This window comes from Procambarus clarkii, chromosome 42, assembly GCF_040958095.1.
Source record: "Procambarus clarkii isolate CNS0578487 chromosome 42, FALCON_Pclarkii_2.0, whole genome shotgun sequence".
NCBI lineage: Eukaryota > Metazoa > Arthropoda > Malacostraca > Decapoda > Cambaridae > Procambarus > Procambarus clarkii.
Genome location: NC_091191.1, coordinates 24,102,914 through 24,125,484, shown reverse-complemented (window position 1 = coordinate 24,125,484; position 22,571 = coordinate 24,102,914). Strand labels below are relative to the sequence as shown.

Sequence of the window (22,571 nt, the reverse complement as noted above, 5' to 3'; positions counted from 1 at the left end):
AAATAGGGTTCAAGATCTGTGTATAAAAATAGATGCATTATATAAGCCAATAAACTGGAAACTTCCCATCATAGGTTGGATAAATATATGAGCGAAAACGGCAGTGTAATCACAAAATCTCCTCTGCACAGCCTTATATGGACTAGTAAACAGAAGCTGCCTCACTTAGGCCAAACAGTAATGCATTTTGAAGTAAGAAGGATTTTATTTGTGTTTATACATATAAACAGTGAGGGAGGGTTTTTGTGACCAGTTATACAGGTCTTGTACAGTAATGTTTGCCATAATATTTTGCATTTGTCTAATAGAAGGACAATAAATTTACTAACTAAATAACTTTGTAGAATTTTATATATATATATTTTTACCTAATACAACATGCTAAACATACCTGGGCTTGTCTTGGAGGGAGGGAAGGTGTGTCCTGGGCACCACCTCATCAATCTGGTGTTGAAGTTTGGCCTGGATCTCAGGGTACTTGGCCATGTACATTAGGACCCAACGAAGTGTCTGGTTGGTTGTCTCACTCCCGGCTGTGAACAGATCTGCTACTTGCACCCACAGGTCCTCCTCTGTTAGGGTACAGTGGTCAGGGTAGAGGGTTTAGTTAGGATTGATTGGTTGAAGAAGATTACGCAAGCCAAGAGGTAACACGTGCTTAAGTAGCCTATAGGTCGTTGATATTTAGCCTGAATGTGATCTCTCATTATGAAGTTTAGTTATGGAGCCGGTGGCTGAGCGGACAGAACACTGGGCGCATGATCCTGTGGTCCCGGGTTCGATCCCGGGCGCCGACGAGAAACAATGGGCAGAGTTTCTTTCACCCTGATGCCCTGTTACCTAGCAGTAAATAGGTACCTGGGAGTTAGTCAGCTGTCACAGGCTACTTCCTGGGGGTGGAGGCCTGGTCGAGGACTGGGCCGCTGGGACACTAAGCCCCAACATCATCTCAAGATAACCTCAAGATAAGGGTTCAGTAGTACTTCAGGATATTTTGTTAAGTCAGGGTATATATCAACATGTGTAGTGGAGTGCTGTATATACATATGATATACTGTGCATGTAAATATTGATAGTACATATTGATATGTACATGTATATATATGAACAAATAGATGAGTGCGTCATAAAGGAAGAATAGGGCGTAAATGGGGGACGAATAAAAAAAAGGGTGAGGAAGCACATACAAACTTTAATCAGGTGTAGTGGGCTTGTCATTTTGAACGGTGTCTTCTATGTTGACATCTTCACATTAAATCCAATATGCTCTGTACTGCCCCTTTACTTGAGAATGAACCATGTAGGTTCGAAATGTTGTGTAAATATATAATAAGTTATATAATAAGGTATAAGGTAAATAATAACTTTCTACAGCTAATGATTATTTTTTCTTCTCCTCGAACAAAGATGACATTTGGAGAAATCCTCTTCCAATAAACCAAGATGCAAGAACACTAGCTAGAGGGATAGAAGCCTTAAACAAGAAAATAATCAATGCAGAATATGCAGTCACATTCAATGAAACGTGTATCAATGAAAACCTGCGGCCAGTATACACCAATGTAAATATATATATATGTACATGTAAAAATATACATGTACATTTACATGGTGAAAATTATCTGGAAAATGTTTAAGAAGGACTCCAATATTTAAGTTAGTGTTCTGAGACCCACTTAGGACTCTGTTGAGACTCGAATGCAGGGAAGATGTTGTTTGTAGAGGGGCGACGAGAGAAGATATTCAGTGATATGTAATCCTTACGACTCAATGGGTCTCGCCTGCCCAAGAGAGATCCGTACCACACCTCTTATTTACAGTAAAGTACTGTACCTTATCTCTGGTACTGTGAGAATGGGGTTAATAGTACAGTGTACCTTGGTATACGACTGCCCTAGAGTACGATTTGTTTGGTTTACGACGTAAAGTTCACGGTAAAAATTGAATTGGTGTACGACGTTTTCCTTGCAATACGACGTCTGTTGACACGTGTATTAATCAAACGAGAGTGTGGTGCTGTTGGTGCGAGGCGAGGCATGCTCAATTGTTTACCAGAGTATCCCGCAAAGTGACGACCGCGACCATGCTCGAACTCTTTGTAAAGAATTTCTTTGTTTTTTTCTGCTTTTTTTTCGTTTCTGAACATAAAAGTTATTATATATCATGCCATAGGTCCCAAGAAAGTCAGTGGTAAAGTTCAACCTAAGAAAATAGTTGTGAGGGTTGACAATAGAGGTAAAACAAGAGATCATTTATAAACATGAAAATGGTATGAGGGTTGTTGAACCAGATAGGCATTACAACAAATCTATGTCAACGATATCCACCATAATTGCTAAGAAAAAGGACATTGAGTGCTAACGTGGCAAAAGGTGTAACAACAATTACGAAACAAAGAACAGAAACAACTGAGAATGTAGAAAAGTTATAATTAATTTGGATAAACGACAAGCTTTTAGCCTGTCGCTTTAGCTTTAGGTGATAGCATTTCAGAGGCTATCACTTGTGAGAAACAAGGGTATTGCATGAAGATCCTATAAAGAAAATCCCTGGAACGAGTGATGCAGATATGAAAGAGTTTAAGGCGAGCAGGGGATTGTCCGACTCGCCAAAATCAAGCTGCAGTAGGCTGTTGCTTTAACCTTTTTAATGACACTGTGATGCCTCACTACAGACAAGAGTTAAGACGTGAGGAAAAACAGGTCTCAATGGACCGGCTCTTAGTGAGCCAGAGAAGCAGTGAGCGACAACCAGGAGCTAGTGGTATGCCTGCAAAACGTAGGAGAGAGAGTACTCCAGAAATGTCATCACTGCTTGATGCTAAAATGGAAGGGGATTCCCCCTTCCAAACACTAACATCTCTTCTCCTCCTCCCACCTGTTCACCGTCTTCCATACGCCAACAAGAGTCGTCAGTAATGGTGAGATATGCATACTATACTGTAGTACAAAATATGAGAGGTATTCGGTATAGAATGTATTTTTAAGTTAAATTAATATTTTTAGGCGGTGTTGAACGGATTAATTCAATTCACATTTGTGACGATAATCTCTTTCAAGAGAGATTGAGAATGCTCTTCCCTACATAATTACGTCAATATACAAGATACGTTCACCAAGTATCGCCAAACGTTTTGCCCAGAGAGCAAATCGTACCCCAACACCTGGCCACCGCCGTAACCAGCTAACTGCTAATCCTCTGCCTGCCTGTTGCTGATTGGCTGGTGTCTCGTCGCCCCAGCCCTCCGCCACCACCACAAGTCGACGTCTGGGCTGCAGTGTGCCAATATCGTCAGAATATCTCAGTGCTCCATGCAGTTGACATCTCTCGCTGGTAGACTAAGCCTTGGCTTTCGTGTACTAAGGGAGGTGGCAGCTCGAAGCCAGTATTCCAGCACTTATATTTAATTTGCTATCACTGTAACTTACTTGTCTTAGCGTAACTTTTCATTTGCCAGTGATTATTCATGTTATTTTGTTTGTTGACTTATCCTGCATATTTTTATGAGATTGCCTTTATTCATGTCTTGTTTTTCTAGAGTAATTAAAATTTCATTGTTTATATACTTGTGTTTTGTGTGTCTTCCCGTTACCTTACCACAGACGAAAGGACCAACTTTTCTCTTTTTTTTTTTTTGATTATGTGACGAGGCCCTGCCCCTAGCTTTTGAAACAGCCGAACACCAACGCTTTACCGTCACACATTATTTCTAATGGGAAAATTCGCTTTAGTTTACGATTTTTTAGTGTACGACGCGTCTCTGGGAACGGACTAGAAACGTAAACGGAGGTACCACGTACTGGTAACAAGCCAGCTATCGAAGACATAATTGGATTAAATACTTAAACATGAAGGTAAAGTTTCACCACTTACTGTTCATGATAGACTCTGAGTGGCCTTGCTGTGCTGCCATCTCCACCAGGTACTTGTCTATGTAGTCCTTAGGATTGTTGGGGTCTAGTTTGGCCTCGTGCTCATCCACCACTCTCTGTACTCAGGACGAAGAGTGCACATATTAGAGGTGAGTGCATGTGTTGTATAGTCAACAATAAGTTCTCCAGATTCATGGATGGTAATGCAAATTTTCTAGAGCAATGTTTTACAATTAATGTAGAAACTATGACGAGTTGGTCGCAACACTTGTCTGACTGTTAATAAGTCGTGCTGCTAAAATGTCCAGTAAGACCCACGTCAAGTGAGAGCAACAGTGACACAAAACAATATCAACAAGAGGCTGTGTGATGAAGATCAAGAAACAATAACTTTATGAAGCACTTTTAACCACAGAGCTGAGCACTAGAACCTCGTGACAAATGATCGTGCAATGTGCGTGGAAATGCTATGTATATAAAAAAAAAACAGGCCATTGATGGTGCTTGTGTTCTAATGCAAGTTATGATGGTACATATGTTCTAATGCCGGTTATGATGGTGCATATGTTCTAATGCCGGTTATGATGGTGTATGTGTTCTAATGCCGGTTATGATGGTACATATGTTCTAATGCCGGTTATGATGGTGTATGTGTTTTGACATCAAGCTGGTGAGCACAGATGATCTGAAGTCACTGATGACTATTATCGTCCAAGCATTCTGCTATTCTAGTAGTATAGTATAATAGTAGGTGATAGTATTAGCAGATACTAATAGTTCTGCTGCTACTATCACCATCATCACTATTACTTCTCCCTCTATTAATGCCACTACTACTACTACTACTACTACTACTACTACTACTACTACTACTACTACTACTACTACTACTACTACTACTACCACAACTGAGTGAGGTGCGGAAGTAATTATCCCTAGAAGTCTCTAAACCAGAATAGATATGCAGCATGTTATAGGGGACCTTAGGATGCCAGTACAGAGCAGAATCCCAATAAGGTGGTCAATGATAGTCAAATTCACTGAGGATTTTATAGACACACATGCGGCATATAAGGGCAGCAGGAAGTAGAATTTCAGATCATCCAAAAAATCAGGACATTCATCCATGAGAAATACATACTAGGGGTACCATTTGAGACGAAGTAAATATTTCACTCACCAATACATAATCTCTGATCGAAGAAAATGAATGAAGCATATCTTCTACTCCAAGTCGTCTTCTGAGAGAGTTAGGAGCAATGGGTATGATCCAAGGGTACATGTCGAATATTATATTGCCACCTTGCGACAGCTCGAATGCATCGTGGATAAGCTTGTTGAAGTTATGAACTTTGGGGTCATCCACATCAAACCGGATATCTGCAGGTAGTCAGGAGGAAGGAGGAAGATATAAAGTAATGTTTGCAGAAGTGCAGATAAGTAAGTTACAAATGATTACAGGAATAATGTTAAATAAATAACAAGTTCTCATTCTCAGACAAATTATTTTCAAGGTTCCTAAAACGATATAAGATGTTTAGTCTGACCTTAGGAAGAACATTCAATAAATCTTTAATGCTGGGTAGTTTGTTTTACATGTAACAGTCTGGAGTCGACATGTGGTGCCTCCAACTGCACATTAATACTAAATACTATGTGCGTTGTGTAAATACTAAGTGATAGCCGAAGCTATTTGAACCACTTCCCCGCCAGCAACTCAGATGGTAATCTTGGGCATAGCATTTTATCAAATCACCTCGTTCTTTGGGGCACACGTGAGGAACACTAATGCGAACAAGTCACTTCTGGGGTGTGAGTTTTCAGTCACATATAGTCCTGGGGACCATTCAGGCTTGTTCGCATTTGTGTTCCTCACGTGTGCCGCAAAGAATGAGGTGATTTGATAAAATGCTATGCCCAAGATTACCATCCGAGTTGCCGGCGGGGAAGTGGTTCAAATAGCTTCGGCTATCACTTCCTTTTGTCCGGCCGTGATGGTCAAGCAGATTAAGGCGCCCTGTAGTTACCAGTTGCGTTGCTCTTGGGAGTATGGGTTCGAGTCACTTCTGGGGTGTGAGTTTTCAGTCGACCAATATATACCAATTACATCAATATATATATATATATATATATATATATATATATATATATATATATATATATATATATATATATATATATATATATATATATATATATATATATATATATATGGTGTATATTGGCAGCAGGTTTTCTTTCAAACATGTCTCATTGAATATGACCGCATATTCTGTATTTACTATCTTTTGATTTAGGGCTTTTATCCCTCTAACTATTTTTTTAGCATCAGGGCTTAGCTGAAATAGGAGTTCTCCAAAACTCATTTTTGTAATTTCAAGGTGACGAAAAGAAGTGAATTACTATTGTCAGGGTATGCGATGAGGTAAGTAACAGTATACAAGATATCCTAAGTACTTTATCCTGTCAACGGTCGCCAACGTCGGGGTGTCTCTCTCTCTTCATGGACACCACCCAGTAGTATTAGCGATAACTGTTACTCACCGTAGCCCTGCGGGTCTTCACTCAATCCTCGTGGCGCCACTGTTCACCAGGAGAGTATCCCAGTCGATCCCCAGCCAGCCTTATAGCCAAAGAATGAGTGGGAACACAGTTTGCTCTCTCCCAACCGTTTGCCCACCCCGACAAGGGCTCTACTACTAACTGCAATGTCGCCAACTGGTGTTTCCCGTGTCCAGTAACACGTCAGTGGTATTGTGGAATTGTGGTACTAATGGCAGAGCTCACTCATTAAATCTGGTCTCAGGCAGGTATATGTCTCTAATACTCTCACTCCTTGGAACTGTTCTGTAGCAACAAGATATATATGGAGGGATGATACAAACGCAAAGGTATTTTGTATTTTACTTAAAAACTTCAAGGTATTATATCCGTATCAACAACCAAACATCAAGTACAATGCAGAAAGTCACTCCCTATTCATAAAACTGAGGCTCACCTAGAGGGTGATACTCTTCCCTTCCTGTGAATGTCATAATCCGCTGAGCGGCCCCCCTCACCGTGCGAATGCTTAGTACTTGTTTTCCTTGGCGTGAAGCGCCTGATTCTTTAAATTCGCAGGGATCACTATGTTTGTAATCAACACAATATTTCTATAATGGCAATAGAACGCAATGAATCACCACACTGATCTCAAGTTCAATAACTCATTTCTATAGCAATTAACATAATATTTCACTACAATAGCGTAATGCACTGTACTTCATAATAATTACAATGAATGCAATTAACCACGGTACTGTTCTTAGATTCAGTAATTCCTCTCGAAGGTGATAACACAATTAATCACTGCACACATGGAAATGTTATTCATCACACCAACATATACATAGATATAGATAAATTCATCAATGTCAATAATAATAAGATAAATACTGGGCACACAGCCTAACACCAATAACTGGTACACTTATATATATATTCTCTGGCATAAGTTATCATATTAATGTCACATGAAAGAAATCATCAACGACACAATACATTCCTCAATAATTCCAGGTGCCTGCACACACCACACATAAATATCGTGAGAGCTCTGTACAGCCTCACTCTGCATAACTGTGCCTTACTGTGACATAGACATAATTGAGCCTTGCTCACAACATGAAAGATACTCTGGCTAAATATATAGCTGACTAAAGGGGAACTGGGAGGGAAACTAGAATCACCTTCTTCCAACCCCCCTGATGTGGACTCGCCCTGCAGTGAGAGTTGAATTGTAGCTCCTGGTCCCGGCTCTCGCCTCGTTGTAGGGAACGCCCCCACACACACCCTGATGCTTTCTGCAGGAATCCAATCAAAGTCTCAAAATAAACGTGTCGTCACCATGCTCTGTCCTCCACAGGTCCGTGCTCCTCCACAACGTCTTGCAGGGTTGGAGTCGGTCTCCCCCGCCGTCGACTTCTCCTCACAACTACGGCTGCCAACCTACTTCTCAGCTGCAGTCGTCCTGATTCCCAATTAGTTTTCTTCTTTCACTGCTTCCCGGTGGATTGGCCCGGCCGCTACGTCTTCACTGTGAAGCTATCAGACGTCCCAGACGTCACTGTCTAGACTTCACTCTGCACAGCACCCGACCATGGAGCACTTATTGCTCAATATTCCATCGATTCCCTCTTCAGTCCAACACATGAACAATGGAAGACCTCACAGCGTACTTGCAGACAACGGGTGACGCGTAAAATCCACGGGAGCGGGGTACAACTGTCAAATCTGACAGGACCAACCTTCGCACATCCGTCCACCTTGACGTGTCGTTTCAGATTGGTTCCCTCACGGAGGATTGGCCCAGCCACTACGTCATCACCGGTGAAGCTATCAGACGTCCCAGACGTCACTGCCCTGACTCCACTCTTGCACAACACCTGTTCCTGGAGCACTTGTTGCTCAATATTCCGTCAATTCCCTCTCTGGTCCAACACATGAACGAAGGAAAACCCCACAGGTGCTGGCAGACCGCCGGTGATGCGTAAATTGTCCGGAGATGGGGTAAACTGTCAAACTGACAGGATCCCCCAGCGCACGTCCGACCTCCTTGGCCTGCTGTCTCAGACTGGTGGCGCCAAAGTGGCGCGATGACCGGAACCCCCTTCCTTCGTGATGTAATACTTGTCAGGGGCGGTTTTCATTGGCCCCCTGTGCCACGTCACTGTCAGTGACCAATCTGGTGCCACTGACGTCACACAGTTTTGGCGGCAAAACGGAGGGGCCAGCACCATATTGGTGTCCTAAAGGGCCTATACCACAGGCCAATATACTCTTCTTTTACGAATTTCTCGCCAACGCGAGAACACTACACTCTCCCACATATATCAAGCTGATGCCCGTAACGTAGAGAACGCTCGGGTAAAGTGGATATGACTCTTACAGCTGGCATGGGAGAAATATAAGGGGGGGAACACCGTCACACTATAGAATGTATTACACTTATTTATACAATTTGCACAACGTCTCGAACCTCCATGGTTTATTCCCAAGTGAAAAGAATTTTCAGGTTTGGTTGATTTTATACCCGCACTGGGTCAGGTGATAAAACAATAAAGGTGAAAACATGGGGGATACATAAAGGATAAAGTGGGGGTGAAACATAAGAACATAAGAATAGAGGTAACTGCAGAAGGCCTATTGCCCCATACGAGGCAGCTGCTAACTACATACAAAGATTAATCAAGTGTAATTGGCCTATTATGTTGAACAGTGTCTTCTGTGTTGGCATCGTTATGTTCTTGTCTTGTCCTTACTCTCATGGTGGGTAGAGTAAGTAGTTCCGTGATTTGGGAGTTCATGGTAGGTTGTTCTATTCTTATGTGAATTGCTTCAAGAATTTGTAATCTTCTTGCATCTTGAGTTTTGTCTATTATACAGGTATTTTTGTTCAACATTTCTCTTGTTAGGGTGATGTCATGGGCTTGTCTCATGTGATTCCTGGGGGCACCAGATTGAAGATGGCATGTCAAACGCCTCGTCAGTTTGGTCAACGTCATACTTAGATTGAAGGTTACATCCTTCGTGGGGGCAAGTGTACATGTATACAACGCTTGACTGCTGTAGAGGGTTCTCCGTCGGCTTCGGCCTGTTTTTGATAAGGAGTTCGGAAGTCTTCTTGGTTTTGTAGAATATTATCAGGTTTATGTTTTGGTTAGGAGTAATGCTTTTTACTCCTTTACGGATTATTTCTTTCATTATTCTTTCCTCTTTTATATGTTCACTGTGCATGGTTGATTTGTAATATAATTTTATTGGAGGTATTGTGGTTTCTGTTCTGGGTTCAGGATTATACCAACGGTCCAAGTGTCTTCTTATAGCAGCATTTATTTCCGCGTTGCTATATCCGTTGTCCACCAATACCTGAGTTACTCTTTCAAACTCTCTACTCACGTTGCTCCATTCGGAGCAGTGGGTAAGCGCTCGACGAATATAAGCATTGAGAACACTGGCTTTGTATCTTTGGGGGCACTCACTTCTACCGTTCAGGCATAATCCTATGTTGGTGGGCTTGGTATATACGTTGGTGCTTAAAGAGGTTCCTGTTTTTGTTATTAGTACATCCAAGAATGGCAGACTGTTATTTTTACTATTTTTATTTGTAAATCGGAGTACTGACTCTCTCTCTCTCTCTAGATGGCTTTTTAGATCAATTAGTTCACACTTACATCAGGATTGGATACACATGTGCATGGGACATAGTCATACAGGTTCCAGAAGACGGAAAGAAATGTCAGCATTGCAGAGAAATGTTCGACAGACCACTGGAACATCTTACAGACCATCTTACACAGTGCACAGTTACAAACTAAATAAGATTTCCATCTGAGATTTATCATCGCAGAAGTTGTTAATATTGTACATAATCTTATTGAAACCAACACACAAGTCATAAATACGCATAAGACAGAAGCAAATAACACTTACAGTGCGGCAGCCAGAGGCTTAAGGCCCGCTCAAGATTTTCTCCCCCAAAATACCACCTTAGACCACCACTCACCTGAGACAATCTTCCATATAACATTTAGGACAGCAACATTGAGTGACCAGGGGATGGGTTGTGGTGTCCCTGTGTGCTTCCCAAAGTCTTCTACCAGCATCTCGGCCTCGTTCTGGATGGCCTCCATCAGGCTGGACTTGCCCATTCCCAGGTCCTTGAGCTGACGCAGGGAGAACCTCCTGTTGTTGTGCCACGTCAGGCCGTTGCTGTTGAATAAGCCTGGTCCCCAACACATTATATTAGTAACAGTATGTAGCATGAAGAAAAGAATTATATTTATACAAATATATATTATATAATATATAATGAAATACCACAATACAGTGTGAGTATCGAGACATGTGGTGCTCACATTTGCAGTGACAGAGTAATGAAAGAATTAGGGGCAAATAGGTCCAGTACAAACGCGTTTGGAATCCAGGACCCGAGTCTAATTAACATTAGATTTCTCCCAACTTACTATTACAGCGAAGGTTTACCATGAACTAAGTACAAAAGTATCATGTGCCATCCCTGAAACCAATAAAAAGCAAGATGGTGGGAGCATTTGTGTTTAAATAGAGGCAAGCGGAACCAGGTACACAGGTACCAGTTACCTCTCGATGGGGAGCTCTAGAGGGGAGGTACGGTGTAATATAAAGGGAGCGAGAAAGAGGGGGTTCGCCCCTCGACGTTATAAGGAGATGAAATGTTGGTATATCTTTACCGATCTTCTTGAAGCTACTGAAGGAGTCGAAGGAGAAGAAGTGAGGTCGGTCTTGCAGGCTTGGGTTGGAGAAGGCTTCCTTGATCAGCTGGAAGTTGTTGAGGAAGACCATGGTTCGACTCCCCAGCCGCCACCTGTAAGTATCTTTATCATTCATAGGGATAACATTTCTTCCCATAAAGTTTACTACAAACGGCAGAGTTGGCCTTATCGAATTGAATGCCAGACCCTAGGGGCAGGTAAGCAGGGAGTGGAAGGATGGGGCGAGGTTCAAAAACTTGAGCAGGAAACAGGGTACAATTCAGAGGACAAGTCATTGTCTTATAAAGATCTTAGGACTTTACATCGTGGTGGCCCAACCACAGTTTTTTTTTTTGTATACAAGAGTTCTTGCATTCTTGTACAGCACTAGCACGCATAGCGTTTCGGGTAAATTTTTCGAACACCGAGCGTTGTCCACTCAGCCGTCAGGTTTGACTTGGGCAGTGATGCTGTAGCCGTTCTTACTGTCCATTTACATCCATGGGCGTCACACAGGGGCTCAGTTCCTAGGCAGCTGGTGGTAGTGGCCAGTTTTGTTGGTCGTTTGTTGTAATAGACTTACGGGCAGCATTAGAGAGGCGTCAACATGTACAGCATAATACTGTATTATGTCTGCGGTTTCTGGCTAATATGATCTTAAAAGTCTTTGAAATATGAATAATTATGAATTTGAGGAAATAATGGTCGTGCTTCTTTTTACCATTCGGAAAACAAGGGGTTATCTTGAGGTTATTCTTGAGATGATTTCGAGGCTTAGCGTCCCGGCGGCCCGGTCCTTGACCAAACCTAATTTTTGTTACTCATCCCAGTAAGCAGCCCGTAACAGCTGTCTAACTCCCAGGTACCTATTTACTGCTAGGTGAACAGGTACATCAGGGTGAAAGAAACTGACCATTTGTTTCAGCCTCCATATGGGATCGAACCCGGAACCTTAGGACTACGAAACCCAAGCGCTGTCCTCTCAGCTGTCAGGCCTCAGGCTGCAGTGTTGTGACACAAACAGGCTGGCGTGCCCTCAGGTGGGGGGGGGGGGAGACTCAAGGACTCGGCCTTGTATAGCTCTCCTGAGAGGCTCCGTCATCACTCTCCCCAACCTCTATATTCAACTCTTTGTATTAGTTCCTATTTTTGCCTGAAGAACCGAGTTGTTAGCGCTTGGATTCGTAGTCCTAAGGGTCCGGGTTGGATCCCAAGTAGTGGCAGAAACCAATGGGCAAAGTTTCTTTCACCCTGATGCCCCTGTTCACCTACCAGTAAATAGGTACCTGGTAGTTACACAGCTTCTACGGGCTGGTTCCTGGGGTGTGTTTGAATAAAAAAATCAGCTGATTGACAGTTGAAAGGCAGGCCCAAACAGCCAGAGCTCAACCCCCGCAAGCACAACCAAGTGAATACATGAGGTTTCATGTGTGTATGTAGCACACATGATTACTGAGGACAGCATGACGCTTCAAGAAGACCTGGACAAATTGAAGGAATGGTCCAACAAATGGTTGTTAGAGTTAAACCCGAGCAAATGTAATGTATTGGAGGTAGGTTAAGGGAGCAGGAGGGCAGATACACGGTACCATTTGGGAGATAAAATTCTTCTAAATCAGAGAGAGAGAAAGACCTGGGGTTGATATCACGCCAGACCTGCCCCCCCCCCCCCCCCCCCGAAGCCCATACCAAGAGGATAACATCAGCGGCATATGCCAGGTTAGCCAACATAACAACGGCCTTTAGGAACCTGAGTAAGGAATCATTCAGAACCTTTTATACCACATATGTCAGACCAATCCTGGAATATGCAGCTCCAGCACGTAGTCCATATCATGTCAAATATAAAACTAAATTGGAAAAGCCTTCGAGTTTTTCCACCAGGCTGGTGCCCAAACTGAAGGGGCCCTATGATGAGCTATGAGGAGAGACTACGGGAATTAAACCACGTCGCTGGAAGACAGGAGAGTTAGGGAGGACATGATCGCCACAAGCAAGATTCTCAACGGAATTGATAGGGTAGACAAAGACAGTTTATTTAATGCTGTAGGGAGACTGCAGTTCGCTTGAAAGGCAAGACAGCGAAGTGGGCGCAGGTCCCTCAAGGTGCTCACAAAGTAATGGAAGTACCTAAGCGAATTTAGGAACTTAGAGATTCTCCGGTGAGGTATTTGGATAGATCTTTTTATGCCAGAGACAGGGGGGAACAGGTTAAGGGTTTGCTATCCGGGAGTAGTGAGATAGTAAACAACATGAACGATATTATAACTGGTAATGGGAACAAACCCATTATTTGTATCAGTGTCGATGGAAATGATGTAGGACGAGTTACGGGTTAGGCACTGATACAGAGGTTTAAGAAAGCCGTAGAATTAGTTAGGAGCAAGGGAGGAATCACGAACATATGTGGCATTCTTCCAATAAAGGGAGTTGGAAATGAATGGTTGTCGAGGGCACTTGGTGTCAATTGCCGACTGAACCAATATTGTAAATCAAATGCAATATCATTCACAGATAACTAGAAACACTTCTATAGAAGGAATGACATGCTCGGGATGGGGTGAATTTGTCTAGGGTTGTTGCTGTGCCAACTCGTTGGAACCTGTGGTTGGAGGGGTTTGTTTTGGATTTAAAATGTTAATAGAAGGGAATTGGGTATGGGAATTGATATGGAGAAAGGAGGCAATAAAAATATTTGTTGGTGGGGGAGAAAAATGGCAAAATGAACAGGGAAGGAGAAGAGCCTCAAAATAACAATACACTTCAGTATATTACACGAACAGTAGGAGTTTAAGAAACAAAATAAACGATTTAAATGAAACAATTGATATTATTGTACTTACCGAAACATGGATGAATGTAGAAAACAGAACTATTAGCTGAATATCAAATAAACGGGTTTAAACTATTTCAATCAGATAGATATATTAGATGAAGAAGGGGAATAGCAATAAATATTAATGCAAATTTGGAATGTAGTCTCAAAGAGAAAATTAAAATTGAGCCACACAGAAACTATTGGCTAGAATTAAACGAAAATGTTAGAAATCTTATAATAGGAGTTATATACAGGGCCACCAAACTTAGACAGAATAGAAGCAAAGAATCTATGGGACGAAATATTTAGAGCATCTAGGTCAAACAGTATTTGTGTCAGGCGTGATTTTCATTTTAGTGGAATAAACTTGATTAACAGAACCGGGAATAATGAAGCAGAAGATTTTCTAGAATTAATTGACTATTGTTTTCTTACGCAACAAATTAAGGAACCAACACGGGAAAATAATATTTTAGACTTAGTGTTAACTAACAGGAAAACAGAAATTAATGACATCGACACTGAGAGTGAGCTAGGGAACAGTGATCACAAAGAAATTAGATTTAGTATAAAATGGAATAGATTTGTAGGAGAAAATTCAGTTAAAAGTGTCAGATTTTCGAAAAGCTGAGTTTAATGGCCTAAGAATTGTTTTTTGGTGAAATAGATTGGAAAGTCCTGGGTATGGGGGGTTGCCCGGTCTCGGAGCGAGACGTGAACCCAGCGATAGGTGATGTAAAAAGGGATTTCGATGTGGATTCAAAATATAACTTATTTAACAATATTTTAAGCAAATCACAGTAACATAGTATCTCTTGAGGTTATCTTGAGATGATTTCGGGGTTTTAGTGTCCCCGCGGCCCGGTCCTCGACCAGGCCTCCACCCCCAGGAAGCAGCCCGTGACAGCTGACTAACACCCAGGTACCTATTTTACTGCTAGGTAACAGGGGCATAGGGTGAAAGAAACTTTGCCCATTGTTTCTCGCCGGCGCCTGGGATCGAACCCAGGACCACTGGATCACAAGTCCAGCGTGCTGTCCGCTCGGCCGACCGGCTCCCCATACCGGTCGTATAGTATATACGACCGGTATACATATTTGTATGGTATACATATAGTATACCATACAAATTCAATAGATCGAATAATAATGACCCAAAATGGATAACATAGGATCTGAAGAAGTATAGATAGAAACAGAGCGTGGTACAAAAGGATTAAGAATGGGGAAGTCAGTTTAGAACTGGGGTGGGCAACCTCTGACACGCGTGCCAAACTTGGCACGCTGATGATTGTCTCTGGCACGCAAGAGCATTGGTTACCCTAAGCACAGACGCAAGCACATGTTACCCTAAGCACAGACAAAAAAAAACTACTTTCCTTGGGGTATAAGCTTACATGCCATGACAGTATATGTACGTCCTGGTGGTGAAGAGGTTTAAGCTCTACGAAGCTAAAGAGGTCTCAAGACGTCCTGGTGGTGAAGAGGTTTAAGCTCTACGAAGCTAAAGAGGTCTCAAGAAAAAGAAGTTGATCTTGTTGCCATAGTTACCTTCTTTTTTTACGTCATCGATCATGCTGATGTATGATGATTCCCCTCTATTTACTTTGGCTCATATTTTATGTAATAAGCCTTTCTAACCTAAAGGCTGCACCCATAACCATAGTGTACACTGACAATCATATCTGTGAAGGCAAAATACGCCATGCCTGCCCACCTTTAAAAATTAATTTCGTAAACTTTGAATTTAAACCCCCACAACATCTCCCCCCCCCCCCTAAACCTCATGTGTTTGAATGCCGCCCGACTTCAGTTTGACGCATATTAATTAAACTCACTTTACTATCTAAATCTAAAGCATCTTCACCTTCGAAAGCTAAAGAAATGTAAGAATTCTTATGCTCTCCCCTTCTCTCCATTGACGGCCGAAATATAACCAGTGAAATCAACAGTCCCCCACCCCCATGAAGTCCCCGTAATGAACACATGTTCAGACGATCTCAGACTCGTAACTCTCTCTCGCAGTCTTGCTTCGTAGTGTTTCTCACAGTTGCTCACTTGTCTCCTCCCCGAGAAGAAGGTGTTTTACTGCACTGAGGTAATTTATTATTTTTTCGTTTAAAAAGTTCTTAAGAGATACCAAATATGTTCTAAAAAAAATGGTTGGCATGTGGAAAAAGTTTGTGTCAGAGACTTGGCTGATTTTGGCACGCACTCTCGAAAAGGTTGCCCACCCCTGGTTTAGAACAAGAATTCCTTCAACTGGTTAGATAGTTAAAAAGAAAAGACATAAGCAGGGCAAAAAAAGAAACTATGAAGTTTGCAGAGCAGGGCAAGCAAAGACAAATTCTAAAGTTTTTTTTCAGTTACATAAAATTTTTTTGGGAAAGATAGGTCCATTAAAAACTGAGACAGGTGAGATAACTGATAATGACAAAGAGATGAGCAGAATACTGCTCCTACCCACGCAACTTATTTGTCTTAGTCAACAATTTGGTTGCCATTACTGCAATCATCTCTCGGGTGTGAGATCACATTGTATTCCACATTCCTGAATGCGTACTTACTTATCTGTTCATGCAGCTTCCATCTTCAGCTCCTGGAGTATCTTTTACAATTGTCAGTCATCTAATGCAATGACTTTCTACCTACACGCCTCTTCTCATGACAAGTTTTGAAGCTGTGACTGAAGTTGGCTTCTACTTACTTCTCGTCTATTTCATTCCATTGTCTTGCTACTCTTATTATGCTAAAGAAGTATTTTCACATATCCCTGTGATTCATCTGTGGCTCTTGCTCACATGCCCGTGGCTCATCTCTCTCTCTCCTGGTCCAACCAGTCCTCCTAATAGTACGTCGCATTTTGGCGTACATTTTAAGGCCAAAAACTGTGGAGCTAGAAAACGGTAGTGGCTGGCGAAATTAACGTGATCTCCCGCTTACTGTTCGTGGGTCCTCGGCGAGGTGAGATTCCTTAAGAATTTAATTAATTTTGCCCCGAGGGGTGAGTTTAGTAGGCAGCGCCACTCATCTTGTGAGTGGACATACCACTAAAGCAGCTTGTACAACACCCCCCCCCCCCAAAATCTTGCCCCCAAGTTTTCACAAACCTCGTTCTGTATAACTCGGGTCCGGTGTAAGGAGGACTTACCTAAGACATCTTACTATAAGATGTCTTTTTTTCTATTTGTAGCGACTGTTGCTGCAAGCTGACTAATGTATGTTAATGCAATGTACTTATAACATAGACAAAACAGATATAGATATACCGACCATCATTTACCAAAGACTGCCTGAAACTTACGTGAAAATGTCGCCGTACTTCTGCATGAGGTTGGTGGCGTGTTCCTCCATGGAGATCCCAGAGGGCATCAGCGCCCCCAGCACCGGCCAGCCCCACTCACCTGTCAACACACACATCACTCCCTATATTTACCTGCCCCACACACACACACACACACACACACACACACACACACACACACACACACACACACACACACACACACACACACACACACACACACACACATGCAAGGTGATGGAGAAGATCGTGAGAAAAAACCTGGTAACACATCTGGAGAGAAGGGACTTCGTGACAAATCGCCAACATGGGTTCAGGGAGGGTAAATCTTGCCTTACAGGCTTGATAGAATTTTACGATCAGGTGACAAAGATTAAGCAAGAAACAGAGGGCTGGGCGGACTGCATTTTCTTGGATTGTCAGAAAGCCTTTGACACAGTACCGCATAAGAGGCTGGTACATAAGCTGGAGAGACAGGCAGGTGTAGCTGGTAAGGTGCTCCAGTGGATAAGGGAGTATCTAAGCAATAGGAAGCAGAGAGTTACGGTGAGGGGTGAGACCTCCGATTGACGTGAAGTCACTAGTGGAGTCCCACAGGGCTCTGTACTCGGTCCTATCCTGTTTCTGATATATGTAAATGATCTCCCGGAGGGTATCGATTCATTTCTCTCGATGTTTGCGGACGATGCTAAAATTATGAGAAGGATTAAAACAGAAGAGGACTGTTTGAGGCTTCAAGAAGACCTAGACAAGCTGAAGGAATGGTCAAACAAATGGTTGTTAGAGTTTAACCCAACCAAATGTAATGTAATGAAGATAGGTGTAAGGAGCAGGAGGCCAGATACAAGGTATCATCTGGGAGAGGAAATTCTTCAGGTGTCAGAGAAGGAAAAAGACTTGGGGGTTGATATCACGCCAGACCTGTCTTCTGCAGCACATATCAAGCGGATAACATCAGCGGCATATGCCAGGCTGGCCAACATACGAACGGCATTCAGAAACTTGTGTAAAGAATCATTCAGAACTTTGTATACCACATATGTCAGGCCAATCCTGGAGTATGCAGCCCCAGCATGGAGTACATATCTAGTCAAGGATAAGACTAAACTGGAAAAGGTTCAAAGGTTTGCCACCAGACTAGTACCCGAGCTGAGAGGTATGAGCTACGAGGAGAGACTACGGGAATTAAACCTCACTTCGCTGGAAGACAGAAGAGTTAGGGGCGACATGATCACCACATTCAAGATTCTGAAGGGAATTGATAGGGTAGATAAAGACAGTCTATTTAACACAAGGGGAACACGCACAAGGGGACACAGGTGGAAACTGATTGCCCAAATGAGCCACAGAGATATTAGAAAGAACTTTTTTAGTGTCAGAGTGGTTGACAAATGGAATGCATTAGGCAGTGATGTGGTGGAGGCTGACTCCATACACAGTTTCAAGTGTAGATATGATAGAGCCCGATAGGCTCAGGAATCTGTACACCTGTTGATTGACGGTTGAGAGGCGGGACCAAAGAGCCAGAGCTCAACCCCCGCAAACACAACTAGGTGAGTACAACTAGGTGAGTACACACACACACACACACACACACACACACACACACACACACACACACACGCAAACACACCATCAAACGGTTCAAATCTTTATAAATATTCGACGGAAAGACGAGAAAAAAGAGAATAATACATCTGCCATATTTCTGAACTATTCTCACATACGTTAAATTTAGTAAACTGTTTCCTGTACAACCTTTTGTCTGTAATTATGGAGTCTTCAGTTCACATTCCACTTCTGACAATCACAAGTCTGTACATATCTTACCTTAACATCCTCATATGAGTCTTACGCACCTGGAGGAAGACCTTTGGGTCTCCTGTTGAGCACTAGAGCCAGCAGCACCAGCAGCACCACCCCCAGCAGCGCCTCCGTCACCATCTTTGTCCTCACCTGGCCGGGCAAAGGTTGGGGAGGTGATCAGATGTCATGTTCACGAGAGAGAGAGAGAGAGAGAGAGAGAGAGAGAGAGAGAGAGAGAGAGAGAGAGAGAGAGAGAGAGAGAGAGAGAGAGAGAGAGAGAGAGAGAGAGAGACAGAGAGAGAGAGACAGAGAGAGAGAGAGAGAGAGAGAGAGAGACAGAGAGAGAGAGAGAGAGAGAGAGAGAGAGAGAGAGAGAGAGAGAGAGAGAGAGAGAGAGAGAGAGAGAGAGAGAGAGAGAGAGAGAGAGACAGAGAGAGAGAGAGAGAGAGAGAGAGAGAGAGAGAGAGAGAGAGAGAGAGAGAGAGAGAGAGAGAGAGAGAGAGAGAGAGAGAGAGAGAGAGAGAGAGAGAGAGCGACAGAGAGAGAGAGAGAGAGAGAGAGAGAGAGAGCGACAGAGAGAGAGAGAGAGAGAGAGAGAGAGAGAGAGAGAGAGAGAGAGAGAGAGAGAGAGAGAGAGAGAGAGAGAGAGAGAGAGAGAGAGAGAGAGAGAGAGAGAGAGAGAGAGAGAGGAGATAGAGATAGAGAGGGATAGAGAGAGAGAGAAAGAGAGAGAGAGAGAGAGAGAGAGAGAGAGAGAGAGAGAGAGAGAGAGAGAGAGAGAGAGAGAGAGAGAGAGAGAGAGAGAGAGAGAGAGAGAGAGAGAGAGAGAGAGAGAGAGAGAGAGAGAGAGAGAGAGAGAGGGGGGGGCACACGTTCCTGTGCTACGCTAATTCCGCAATTGCGTTCTCTTGCTCGGAAGAGCCCTTATGGTGCTAAGAAATCAATTAAACCTATAGTACGACATCAATGTTATGGAGGAAACCTCGCGCCTGGCAGCGGTGCGAGCACAAACAAGGCTTTCAGATCGCGGAATACTTCAAAAACTATCCTAGCTTATGCACTTGGGGGTTGAAGTGGCCGGTGACTCTTGTGTCAATCATACGGTGTACAGTATTCTTTTATTATAAAATTTAGGCTTTGACTTAAGCTAAAAAAAAAAAGTAAACGAATCTCGAGAAATATGCGACTCAATTTGGACCAGTTTCTCAAGTCACTAGCCACCACGCCTTCATCCCCTCCTCCTCACCCAATACCCCTCCCCACACACACACACACACACACACACACACACACACACACACACACACACACACACACACACACACACACACACACACACACACACACACACAAGAATCCGTGGTTTAATAGGGAATGTATGAAAGCAAAGGAGCTGAACAAAAGGGCATGGAGGAACTTCCGTAATAACAGAACACCAGAAAGTAGAGAGAGATACCAGAGAACCAGGAACGAGTATGTTAGTGTGAGAAGAGCAGCTGAGAAAAGGTTTGAAAATGATATAGCTAATAAAGCCAAGACCGAACCAAAGCTACTACACAGTCACATCAGGAGGAAGACAACAGTAAAGGAACAGGTCATGAAACTTAGGGTGGGCGAGGACAGGTACACAGAGAATGACAAAGAGGTGTGTGAAGAACTCAACAAAAGGTTCCAGGAGGTCTTTACAATAGAACAGGGAGAAGTCACGGCGCTAGGAGAGGTGGCAGCAAACCAGGTGACCTTGGAAAGGTTCGAAATTACAAGAGATGAGGTCAAGAAACACCTATTGGAGCTGGATGTGAGAAAAGCTGTTGGGCCGGATGGAATCTCACCATGGGTATTGAAAGAGTGTGCAGGAGCACTTTGCTTGCCACTCTCCATAGTGTATAGTAGGTCACTGGCCAACATGCGAACGGCATTCAGAAACTTGTGTAAAGAATCATTCAGAACCTTGCATACCACATATGTCAGGCCAATCCTGGAGTATGCAGCCCCAGCATGGAGTCCATATCTAGTCAAGGATAAGACTAAACTGGAAAAGGTTCAAAGGTTTGCCACCAGACTAGTACCCGAGCTGAGAGGTATGAGCTACGAAGAGAGACTACGGGAATTAAACCTCACTTCGCTGGAAGACAGAAGAGTTAGGGGCGACATGATCACCATATTCAAGATTCTGAAGGGAATTGATAGGGTAGATAAAGACAGGCTATTTAACACAAGGGGCACACGCACTAGGGGACACAGGTAGAAACAGAGTGCCCAAATGAGCCACAGAGATATTAGAAAGAACTTTTTTAGTGTCAGAGTGGTTGACAAATGGAATGCATTAGGCAGTGATGTGGTGGAGGCTGACTCCATACACAGTTTCAGGTGTAGATATGATGGGTGTACATTCTGGGTGCGGTGCACCCCAGAATGGGGTGCACCGCACCCAGATTGATTGATGCACCCACAGTGCATCAGTGCAATCAGATTGCACAGTGCAATCAGATTGATTGATGCACCCACAGTGATTGTGGGTGCACCCGCACCCACCCATGACCGGATTGTGAAAAGGTCATGCATGTGGAGGTGCATCCTCATCCGGATGTCGTCGCCGTGGATATTGACACTTCAGTGGGACGTGACCCTGTTTTGTCACTGGTGGGTGATGTCACGCCAAGTTCTGATGAGCCTGGAACGGTGTGTGCTTCAGCCCTGGGTGTGGAGCCATAGGAGGCGGATGTGTCAATATGATGGTGGTCGCCCCTCTCGTCGTCCTTCAGCCTTTGCGGTTCTGGGTCAACCTGGCTCTCAGATGAAGCACCGGAAGACGGCCAGGAGTGGTTGCTTGGGGGACCGGGGGCCTTCAGTGTGGAGACTGGAGTCTGCTGCGGGTGTATGTGATAGTACTCACCTAGTTGTGCTTGTGGGGGTTTAGCTTTGTCTCTTTGGTCCCACCTCTCAATCGTCAATCAACTGGTGTACAGATTTCTGAGCGTACTGGGCTCTATCATACCTATATTTGAAACTATGTAAGGAGTCAGCCTCCACCACATCACTTCCTAGTGCATTCCATTTATTAACTACTCTGACACTGAAAAAAAAACATTCTAATGTCTCTGTGGCTCATCTGGGTGCTAAGTGAGGATGTGGCAGTGTCAGTAGTGGCCCCGTCGGTGCTGGGGGATGGAGGGTATGTTGTGGACCCCCCCCCCCCCCTGGTGATCTCTCATGTGGATCGTCATGGGTGCAGAGCCCAGAGTGGGAGGTGGTGGGTCAGGGGGGACCGTGACAGTGAGGATCGCGGCCTTGTGGTGAAGTTACGACAGGAATCTGGGCCTCCCCTCCCCCCCCCCCCCTGAAGTCTCAGTAGTAGCTGTTGCTGCTTCCCTGGGTGGGGTGTCGGCCGTACAGGTCTGACGGTATTGTGGTTAGGTAGGGTTTTTCTGTTTTTCTAAATGGATCCTAAAAATAACGTGTGCTTCACTGAATGTGAATGGTTTGCATTCTGTGGCTGT

General features: G+C 43.5%; 1 protein-coding gene across 3 annotated transcripts in view; it reads right to left on the bottom strand.

The window, feature by feature from the left end:
• LOC123770237 (cytochrome P450 2L1) overlaps positions 1 to 22,571 on the bottom strand; it is a 51,954-nt gene that overhangs the window by 2,855 nt on the left and 26,528 nt on the right. For 2 of the 3 annotated variants that reach the window (XM_069339948.1, XM_069339949.1), the window contains exons 2-8: positions 19,125 to 19,221; positions 17,266 to 17,365; positions 11,123 to 11,256; positions 10,417 to 10,635; positions 5,053 to 5,252; positions 3,874 to 3,988; positions 392 to 572 (exon numbers count right to left, since the gene is read on the bottom strand). In XM_069339948.1, coding sequence (XP_069196049.1) covers positions 392 to 572; positions 3,874 to 3,988; positions 5,053 to 5,252; positions 10,417 to 10,635; positions 11,123 to 11,256; positions 17,266 to 17,365; positions 19,125 to 19,209 — 1,034 coding nt within the window. In that variant the 5' untranslated portion in view covers positions 19,210 to 19,221. The remainder of the gene's footprint in view (positions 1 to 391; positions 573 to 3,873; positions 3,989 to 5,052; positions 5,253 to 10,416; positions 10,636 to 11,122; positions 11,257 to 17,265; positions 17,366 to 19,124; positions 19,222 to 22,571) is intronic. The other variant, XM_069339947.1, reaches the window with a different exon arrangement.